The following is a 9,458-nucleotide window of genomic DNA, read 5'->3' as shown; positions in this document are numbered from 1 at the left end:
CTCTCCCCCACAGAGGACTCTCTCCCCCACAGAGGACTCTCTCCCCCACAGAGGACTCTCTCCACAGAGGACTCTCTCCCACAGAGGACTCTCCCCCACAGAGGACTCTCCCCACAGAGGACTCTCCCCCCACAGAGGACTCCCCCCACAGAGGACTCTTCCCCACGGAGGACTCTCCCCCACGGAGGACTCTCCCCACGGAGGACTCTCCCCCACGGCGGACTCTCCCCCACGGAGGACTCTCCACTTTTACCTCTTGAGACGTCGATTCCCAAAGATGGACACTAACGAATCATCTAGTAATAAGTCTGTCTCCTAAGAAGAGACAGAGAAAAGTATCAGAAATCCCTGAAGAGGCCAAGGGCCCCCACTGCTCCCCACACGACCATGTTCCTGTGGTGGTCAGGGGAACACTCACCTTCCCAAAGGCCCCAGTGGGGTCAGCCAGGAGCCGAACCTGCAGAGAAAGTAAAGGTCACAAGAAGAATATCCTACCTGGCCCTGACTCCCTGCAGGCCCCACACCTCACCTTGCCTTCTGCCTTGTGGGCTCGGCCCCACTCGCCAGTCACAAAGGCATCATTAACACTCAGACAGGCCAACACCTGGACTCCCTTGGCCTTCAGAGCCTCAGCCTGCTCCACAAACCCTGGTAGGTGGGTCTGGGGAAGGGGAACAAAGGGTTGGCAAAGTGATAACTGCATCTGCCCCCTAGCCCACCCTTCATCTCTAGGCCCTCCTCACTGCTCTGCCTCAACACCTTTGATCAGACAATGAGAGCTGTCTAAACCACTCTATTTCCTTTTTGCCTTGGCCACTAGGAAGCTCAGAATGAAACCTAATGCCTTATGGTCCAGATGTGAACTTTCCATGGGCAGAACTATGTCTTAGTTCTCTGAGTTCCAAGCACCTTCCAAAGTGCCTGTCATTTAGCAGGACGAACAGGGGTGTTGGATTTAATTGCAACATGTTTTTCTTCAACATTCCTGGTACTGTTCCCTTTTTGCAGTCTCTATTTTTTTTTTTTTGAGACGTAGTCTCACTGTTTCGCCCAGGCTGGAGTGCAGTAGCACGATCTCCACTCACTGCAACCTCCGCCTCCTGGGTTCAAGCAATTCTCTGCCTCAGCCTCCCCAGTAGCTGGGATTACAGGCACTCGCCACCACACCCGGCTGATTTTTTTGTATTTTTAGTAGAGACAGGGTTTCATCATCTTGGCCAGGCTGCTTTTGAACTCCCAACCTCGTGACCCACCAGCCTTGGCCTCCCAAAGTGCTGGGATTACAGGCGTGAGCCACCGCGTCCAGCTCTACTTGTTTTCTGATGGCACTGAAATGCTTTTTAGGAGTCCTGTCAGGACTATGTGGAGGACTTAAGAACAACACAAGAGATCCCAGGTCCTGATCTTCAGAAGGGGAAGGGCCTCACCTTGGAACATCCAGGCGTGAAGGCCCCGGGAACTCCAAACAGCACACCCTTCTTGCCCTTGAACAGCTCTGCCAGGTTCACCTTGTTCCCTGGCTCCCCTTCAAACACCTCCACTGCAGGGATGGCATCTCCCACCTAGAGGGAAGGACTCCAAGGTCAGGGAGGTGAGGGAGCGGGGCAAACCATAGGCAGGAAGGTGAACAGAGCGCCTGGCAGCCGGGCTTTCAGGAGCCGGGGCTGAAACCCAGCAGGATGCTCCAGCCCTGTCAGAGTTTCCAAGGGCCCTCCCTGCCCGCTCACACCGGGTTACCCCATATCCTCTAGGTTTCAAGATGGCCCTGCTCCTTTTAAGGGGCCATTGGTGACAATACAGAAAGGGAGGGAAGGCTTCCCCTAGTGTCACAAAGGGTTACATAACATGCTGTCTGTTACAGGAAAGGAGTGGGATAAAATAGGCAGGGGCTAGAGGGCTGTATTTGGGGGTGAGGAGGAGTCCCTGACAACATGGAGGTAGAGGATCTTGGCCAGGTCTGAGGGTCCCACCCTCAAGAGGAGGAAGAGGGAGGGCAGCGGCAGGTGGAACGTTGGGGGAGGTTGTCCAGGCCCCTACACCCAGGAGGGGTAGAACAAAAGAAGGAATCTTTTGAAGGGGAAGGATCCGCCCCTGGAGTATATGAGGGCTTCATGGGGCCAGAGTGGGTAGGGAGAGAGAGTCTGAGGTGGTGGAGTCTCTGAGGAGCCCAAAGGTTGGCAGCAGGATGAAGTAGAAAGGGAATGGGGTCTCACAGGGTTTGGGAGGAGAAGGGGGAAGGTCCAAGACCCCGGGGACGGTTCCAGGAGGTGAGTGAAAGACGAGCAGAAAGGTGGGAATTCGCCATGGGAGGAGGGGAGGGCGGAGCGGGATGGGGGAAGCCCCGGCGGGGGCACTAAGGGACAGCTGTTTCAGAAGATACGGGAAATCAGGCCAGGAGCGGTGGCTCACACCTGTAATCCTAGCACTTCGGGAGGCCGAGGCGGGCGGTTCACCTGAGGTCAGGAGTTCCAGACCAGTCTGAACAACAGGGTGAAACCCCGTCCGTCTCTACTAAAAATACAGTAGCCGGCCGTGGTGGCTCCCACCTGTAGTCCCACCTACTCAGGAGGCTGAGGCAGTAGAATCGCTTCAACCCGGGAGGCGGAGATTGCAGTAAGCAGAGATTGCGACACTGCACTCCAGCCTGGGCGCCACAGAGGGACTCCATCTCAAAAAAAAAAAAAGAAAGAAACAATGCCTCGGAACTGCCCCGGGAGGTGAGGTCCCCACGATTGGCGAGAAGGGTGGGCAGCCACGAGGGCCTTCTGAAGGGATGAGCGGGGCGGCCGGCGGGGAGGGGTCTGGCAGGCAGGAAATAAGGCGATATTCCCAGACCAGCGCGACGGGGGTTGGCATGGGGGTAGTGGGGGATGTCAGGCCCGGCCGGGCCAGCGGTCACCTTGATCGGGGCCATGGCTGCAGCGGCTCTGCTGAAACTGCGGACCCCGCCAGACGCCCACCCTCCTTCACTTCGCCGTCTTGCTGCTGCTGTCGCTGCCACAGACTGACCGGCGGCCCCACCGAGTATATAGCCCGCTGAGCGTCTCAGGACGCACACGCCGGCTAGTCCCATACCCGCCCTAAGACCACTTTCACTCCGCCCCCTAGCTGGGGCCACCGCAGCAGGCGGGGCACGGCTGGAGGCACTGCTGCGACACCCTGCGGAAGGCGGGCCTGGGCCGCCTCCACTGCGCAGGCGCGAGCGGCCACGCGAGTAACAGAGCTTCCGGGACCCTCGCCTTATTTGCATCGGGGGCTGGCTGGACAGCAGACGCAATTACAAATTGGGCAGAGCTTTCGGCAGTGGGGCAGCTAATTTGCATATAAGAATGAGGTGCCGCTCGGCTTCCACGGGTCTAATTTACAGATAGGGCAGTATTTCTGCCCCTTGGCCGAAAGCGGGGTACAGAAGACGACGGTGTTAGGCGCCTGTGTAGGAGTAAAACATGTTTGTTTTGCATTCAACGAGAGCCGCTGCATTGCAGCTATTTTGCATGTGATTTGCATGTTACGACGGATTTGTGCCAAAAAAAAAAAGCTGGGCGTGCGCTGTAGGAACCTCCTGCTGAGACGCTTCCGGTAGTGGCGCGTGACCCGACAGGTCTTTCACCTACCTAGCTCAGCTCCCGCAAGCACGAGAATTTCCAGTAAGTTCGTCACTTCCGGTTCTCCTGGCCATCCAATAGCATCGAGTGGAGCATCCCCGGAAGTGACGAAGCGGAGGACGCCCTCTTTCCGGTTCCGGCCTGCGGAGAGCCTGTTCGGCGATATGAAACTGCTCACCCACAATCTGCTGAGCTCGCATGTGCGGGGGGTGGGGTCCCGTGGCTTCCCCCTGCGCCTCCAGGTACCACGGCGGGCTTCCCTTTTCGGGTGGGATGGTGGGCCGGGGTCCAGTGCTTGCCTAAACTCCTCCGCCCTGCCAGGCCACTGAGGTCCGTATCTGCCCTGTGGAGTTCAACCCCAACTTCGTGGCGCGTATGATACCTAAGGTGGAGTGGGCGGCGTTCCTGGAAGCGGCCGATAATGTGAGGATCCTTACCCCGCCCGAGCATATCCCGGGGAGTGCGGGGCGGGCACACCTCAGCCGGGCTGAGGCGGGAGTTCGGGATGCCCGGAGATAATTTCGCCTCTTGCCCACAGTTGAGCCTGATCCAGGTGCCTAAAGGGCCGGTTGAGGGATATGAGGAGAATGAAGAGTTTCTGAGGACCATGCACCATCTGCTGCTGGAGGTGAGAAGCGGCCCATCACTTGTTTCCTGGGCCACCTGCCTCCCTCACTGAGGCTGCCAGTGCTCAGCTCTGTCCCTCCCCGCCCGCAGGTGGAAGTGATAGAGGGCACCCTGCAGTGCCCGGAGTCTGGACGTATGTTCCCCATCAGCCGCGGGATCCCCAACATGCTGCTGAGTGAAGAGGAAACTGAGAGTTGATTGTGCCAGGCGCCAGTTTTTCTTGTTATGACTAATGTTTTTGTTGATGTATACCCTGTTTCCAAATTCTGCCGTGTATATCCCCAACCCTTGACCCAATGACACCAAACACACAGTGTTCTTGAGCTCGACATTATATATTTTTTTCTCGTTAAAGGTTCAAAACCAAAAGCGGTTTCTCTTTGCAGCAAATATACATTAAAATAGAGTCTCTGTACAGCCAAGGGCTCTGGGCCCTGGCTTGCCCCATGTCCCTGCGCCTCCCTGGCCAAACCCAAAAATAAATATAGTGTTATTGCTCTGCAGGGCATAGAGGCAGTGCTCTCCTACCCCCTGAGGAGGCTGGGTGGGAGCTGATGGGGAAGCCCTGGCCACCCCAGGGGTCCAGGGGCTGGAGCCTGCTTGGAGTTATTGCTTCAAGGGGGGGCACTAATGCCCAATGCAAATGATGAGAGGAGGAGCGAAGGGGTATGGGCCTTTGCTCTCCAAGTCCCACTCTGCTCTGAAGAGGGGGTAGGATTAAGCAGCAGCAAAAGCATCACCCACTGGGAGACTGTGGCCTCCATCCCCTTCCCTCCCTGAGATAGGCTTCTGCCTCCCACACATCCCCTGCAGCCCCCTATGGCTTCCGCAAGGCCCCCTACACTCTGGGGGCACGTTATGGCTTGCAAGGGGCAGCACTGTGCCCAGAGCCTGGACACACGTTCCCAGCATCTGACACCCCCTAGGAAGGGGGAGGGGAGGGCGTGGGGCCTGTTCCCAGGGGCTGATGGCATTGCCCTGGCCTTGCCAGCAGGCTGTGGCACTGCCTAGACCCCAGCTCCGCCCCAGCCCTTGGGGCTGACCCCATGCTAGGCAGGTCCTGCCAGAACCCCCACCAGGACCACCCCTTGCCTCAGTCCATCATGGCCTCGAGCATTTCCAAGAAGAGCTTGTGCATGGGCACCTTGCCTTCCAGCTTCACCCCATAGAAATGGGCCAGCACTTTGCCCGCTGTCTGGCGGAGGAGCGGTAGCGTGAGCAGCAGCCTGCCCGCCCTCCGCCGCTCAGCACCCCCTCCGGGGCCAGCCCGGCCGGCTTCATACTCCAGCAGGGCCTCGTGCAGAGCTTCTCGCAGCTGCTCCACAGCCTCGGCATCTTCGATGTGCACAGAGTCTGCAAGAAGAGAGGAGCATGGTATTGGCCTGGGCTATCTCTGGCAAGGGCACTCCCCACATCTTGAACACTGATGGATGGGGTCTAAGGAGGAGCCAAATGAGGATTTGTTGATTGGCTGATTGAGGGGCACCACTCACTGCTCCAGCATGTGGGCCAGGACCCCACCTTTTCTCCCTCAACTGTGGCCACCTTGTACCGTCCCCATCTTCCCTCCCACTAAACCTGACCTTTCTGCATTAGCATGGCACTAGGGCTCAAAATTCTGTGTGCAGTTTGGAACCTGTGCTTGGCTTGCTTTTTGAGTTTGAGCAAATCATTGTTCTTCCCTAAGCCTCAGTTTTCCTTATCTGCAAAATGGGGCTGTGTCACCATCACTGAGTTAAAAACCTGAAGACCTTACGGAGACACCTGTCCGTGCCTGCTCCAGACTCACCTGAATTGGCAAGGGCCAGGGCCTTCAGTAGAACGTACTCCTCTCGCTCCAGCCGCAGGGCCTGCAGCCGCCGCACCAGTTGCAGCAGGGCAGCCCCCAGTTCCCCCAGGCCAGCTGCCCGTGCCCCCTCTTCATCCAGGACTAAGTCCTCAGCAAAGGCCAGCTCATCCTGCAGTGGCAGTGAGCGCTGGGCCACACCCAGCACCAGCACCTCCATCCACACGCTCTGCAGTACTGACATCTGGTCAGACAGCGACAGCGATGAGAAACCTAGGGGGCAGTGGGGAGCGGGCCTGGCTGAGCAAGCGCACCAGAGCCGGGCCTGTTCAGGGCAGCCCCAGGTCACCTGGGCCCTTTACCTGGGATGCTCTTGGCCCAGCTGATGGTGACCACAATCTCTCGGTCAAAGAGGTCACAGAGGGTAGCCACGGCTGGGAGGTGCCCATCAGGGCCCGCGGGGTCGGGCATGGCATAGAGCTTCTCAGGCTCAACCACCAGCAGATGAGACACCAGTGCATTCACTGGGGCTGCGGTGACAATTAGAGGACAACAGTCAAGCCTCAAGGGATCAAGCATCTTCCCAGAGTCGCTCCCCCTGTGGCCTTCCTCAGTAGCAGCTGGCCAGCGACTTCCCTCCGGGAAGAGCGCTGTCTCCCAGGGAAAGCCCGTGTGTTTGTGGACAGGCTGTGAGTGTTGGAAAATCGTCCCTGTTCCCCGTCCTACTACTTTTCCCAATGCAGGGAAAGGCATTTTCACATGTCTTGGGGAAATGAGTGAGTGAAGAGACGAAGGGGAAATACAGGTCCCAGTGCCAAAGGTTAACTATGATGCCACACATAGGCCTCCCGTGTCCTAGCCCCAGGGACCCACAGTGCTCTCACCTGTCTTCCGGGGGCCGCCAGCGACTGCCAGGGGCCCAGCAGGGAAGGGGCCCGGGAAGGGCAGTGGGTCCACCTCTGGTCGCCGCTTGTACTTCTGCCGCCCACCCCGGACACGGTCCAGGCGCACTCCTTGAATTGTAGGACAGATAGGACTGTGACTGCGGTGCTGTGGGCGGGGTGGGGCTTGCTCTCCAGAGTTGTCCTCCCCCAGTCCACTCACCAGAACTCCCAGGCCTCGCGCCCATCCGGCCTGGGCCCCCCCACTCCCCCAGCCCTCGCCCAGCCCCTGCCCAGCGCTCACCCTCCTTGAGCATGCCCACCCGCAGGCACTTGGTGAAGCGGCAGGCCTGGCAGGCCTTGCGTCTCCGCTTGGTGATCTCACACTCGTTGGAGGCCGGACAGCTGTACTCGATGCTCCCTGCCAAGAAGAGGCAGGGCTCCAGAGGCAGCCTCCCAGGGTCGGGAGGGGACCCAGCTGACAGGAGAACCCTGACTCTCCCCGGGCAAACACAGGTCTGGGGGTACGGGGAGGAAAGGGAGAGCAGGCAGCCATGAGCGGGCAGGGAGGGGAGTGGTTGCTGGGTGGGGAGACCCTGCCTGGATGAGGGAGGAGCTGGAACAGGCAGAGGGGCTGCATGTCGGCCCCAGGCCTCATCTCTGGCCCACAGCCCTCATCTGCTGATGAGACCACAAAGACCACAAAGACCTCTGCGTTGCTAAATCCAGTTGTCAATTCTCAGTCCTCATGTTACTTGGCCTAAAAGAAGGATCTAAGGCCGTTGATCACTTCCTGCTCCTAGAAACACTTAAACACTTTCTTCTTTTGCTTCTAGGACACCATACACTGTGGTTTTCCTCCCACCGCACCAGCCACTTTGTGGTTTCTGTGCATCTTCCCAAGCTCTTCCATCCAGACTGCCAGGGTTGTCCTTGGAGTTCATCTCCAATCCTATGGCGATCTTCTCCAGCTGTGGGGCTCTCATGTTTCTATCTCTAGCCTGGACCTGCTGTGAGCTCCAGACCCATCTCTCCAGCTGCCTCCTCGACATCCTGCATGTCTAGAAGGCATCTCGGACCGAACACAGCCTACGTGGACTCCACGTGTTCACTTGCCCAAAAAGAAACCTGGGCAGAAACTCTGCTTCCTCTCACACCCCACATCCAAGCCACCGACACATTCTGGTGGGCTTTACCTCCCCCTAGGTCCAGAATCCACCTCCTGCTCCTGGCAACTACTTCCACCTTTGACCCGATAGTCACTGTCACCCCACCCCTCGCTGGCCTCCTGCTCTGTCCCTGCTTGCTCCAGTCTGTTCTCAACACAGCAGCCAAGAGGGTTCTATTAAGCCTCCATCACATCCTGTACCTCCTCTTCTCAAAACCCTCCAGGGATTTCCCTTCTCTGAGTCCAAGCCAAAGCAAACCCACGTCCTCCCAGGCCTATGCCCCTGCTCCTTGCCACCTTTTGACCTCTGCTCCTTGCTCTCGCCTCCTCCATGTTCCTCCAACAGGCCCTGCCTGGAGCTCTGGTCCTGAAGTTCACACAGGCTCCCTCACCTCCCTCTGCTCACTGTCACTTTGGAGGTCCTCAGCACTAGTAACATGGTGCTGGCGGTCCTCCCAGCCTCACAGGGCGTCACAAGGACCAAATGACACAGCTAGACAGCAGGCCAGCAGCACATTTCTCCTCGCAGTGCGTTTTCTCCTACCCCCTACTTGGGCTTCTACACTCAGCTCAAGACACCATGGCCGGGCGCAGTGGCTCACACCTGTAATCCCAGCACTTTGGGAGGCCAAGGCAGTCGGATCACCTGAGGTCAGGAGTTCGAGACCAGCCTGGCCAACATGGTAAAACCCCATCTCTACTAAAAGTACAAAAATTAGCCTGGCATGGTAGTGGGCGCCTGTAATCCCAGCTACTCAAGAGGCTGAGGCAGGAGAATCGCTTGAATCTGGGAGGCAGAGGTTGCAGTGAGCCAAGATCATGCCACTGCACTCCAGCCTGGGTGACACAGCGAGACTCCATCTCAGAAAAAAAAACTAGCTGGGCATGGTGGTGCATGTCTGTAATCCCAGTTACTCGGGAGGCTGAGGCAGGAGAATTGCTTGAACCTGGGAGGTGGAGGGCGCAGTGAGCTGAGATCGTGCCATTGCACTCCAGCCTGGGCAACCAGAGCGAAACTCTGTCTCAAAAAAAAGGCCGGGCGCAGCGGCTTACGCTTATAATCCCAGCACTTGGGGAGGCCAAGTCAGGCAGATCACAAAGTCAGGAGTTCGAGACCAGCCTGACCAACGTGTCTACTAAAAATACAAAAATTAGCTGGACGTGGTGGCGTGTGCTTGTAGTCCCAGCTACTTGGGAGGCTGAGGCAGAAGAATCGCTTGAACCTGGGAGGCAGAGGTTGCAGTGAGCTGAGATCGCACCACTGCACTCTAGCCTGGGCAACAGAGCGAGACTCCGTCTAAAAAAAAAAAAAAGAGGCCGGGCGTGGTGGCTCACGCCTGTAATCCCAGCACTTTGGGAGGCCGAGGTGGGTGGATCACGAGGTCAGGAGA

General features: G+C 58.0%; 3 protein-coding genes across 7 annotated transcripts in view; 1 reads left to right on the top strand and 2 right to left on the bottom strand.

Moving 5' to 3' along the window:
- PRDX5 (peroxiredoxin 5) overlaps window positions 1–9,458 on the bottom strand; it is a 19,347-nt gene that overhangs the window by 1,244 nt on the left and 8,645 nt on the right. The window contains exons 2-6 of one of the 4 annotated variants that reach the window (XM_011993484.1): window positions 2,900–3,146; window positions 1,428–1,562; window positions 530–661; window positions 419–457; window positions 254–315 (exon numbers count right to left, since the gene is read on the bottom strand). In XM_011993484.1, coding sequence (XP_011848874.1) covers window positions 254–315; window positions 419–457; window positions 530–661; window positions 1,428–1,562; window positions 2,900–3,073 — 542 coding nt within the window. In that variant the 5' untranslated portion in view covers window positions 3,074–3,146. Of the gene's footprint in view, window positions 1–253; window positions 316–418; window positions 458–529; window positions 662–1,427; window positions 1,563–2,899; window positions 3,199–9,458 lie in introns of those variants that run through there. The other 3 variants (XM_011993483.1, XM_011993485.1, XM_011993486.1) reach the window with 3 other exon arrangements.
- On the top strand, window positions 3,205–4,617 carry TRMT112 (tRNA methyltransferase 11-2 homolog (S. cerevisiae)). Of its 2 annotated transcripts, none has more exons than XM_011993488.1 (4): window positions 3,205–3,847; window positions 3,927–4,028; window positions 4,159–4,233; window positions 4,323–4,617. In XM_011993488.1, the coding sequence occupies exons 1-4, from the start codon at window positions 3,770–3,772 to the stop codon at window positions 4,428–4,430; spliced, it is 363 nt and encodes a 120-aa protein (XP_011848878.1). In that variant the 5' UTR covers window positions 3,205–3,769; the 3' UTR covers window positions 4,431–4,617. The 2 variants fall into 2 exon arrangements, with proteins under 2 accessions (XP_011848878.1, XP_011848877.1); XM_011993487.1 differs by having other exon boundaries at window positions 4,144–4,233; window positions 4,323–4,601.
- Window positions 4,552–9,458, bottom strand: part of ESRRA (estrogen-related receptor alpha) — a 9,476-nt gene continuing 4,569 nt past the window's right edge. The window contains exons 3-7 of the mRNA XM_011993489.1: window positions 7,204–7,320; window positions 6,903–7,031; window positions 6,381–6,548; window positions 6,022–6,291; window positions 4,552–5,585 (exon numbers count right to left, since the gene is read on the bottom strand). Coding sequence (XP_011848879.1) covers window positions 5,326–5,585; window positions 6,022–6,291; window positions 6,381–6,548; window positions 6,903–7,031; window positions 7,204–7,320 — 944 coding nt within the window. The 3' untranslated portion in view covers window positions 4,552–5,325. The remainder of the gene's footprint in view (window positions 5,586–6,021; window positions 6,292–6,380; window positions 6,549–6,902; window positions 7,032–7,203; window positions 7,321–9,458) is intronic.

Source organism: Mandrillus leucophaeus, unplaced genomic scaffold, assembly GCF_000951045.1.
Source record: "Mandrillus leucophaeus isolate KB7577 unplaced genomic scaffold, Mleu.le_1.0 Scaffold43, whole genome shotgun sequence".
NCBI classification, from domain to species: Eukaryota; Metazoa; Chordata; class Mammalia; order Primates; family Cercopithecidae; genus Mandrillus; species Mandrillus leucophaeus.
This window is presented reverse-complemented; position numbering and strand designations above follow the sequence as displayed.

Bases quoted from the DNA above. Each gene is read 5' to 3' on its own strand.
- TRMT112 (XM_011993487.1), top strand. From the start codon at position 3,770: ATGAAACTGCTCACCCACAATCTGCTGAGCTCGCATGTGCGGGGGGTG. The intron at 3,848-3,926 runs GTACCACGGCGG...CCGCCCTGCCAG, and splicing joins GCTTCCCCCTGCGCCTCCAG to GCCACTGAGGTCCGTATCTG. The intron at 4,029-4,143 runs GTGAGGATCCTT...TCTTGCCCACAG, and splicing joins TCCTGGAAGCGGCCGATAAT to TTGAGCCTGATCCAGGTGCC.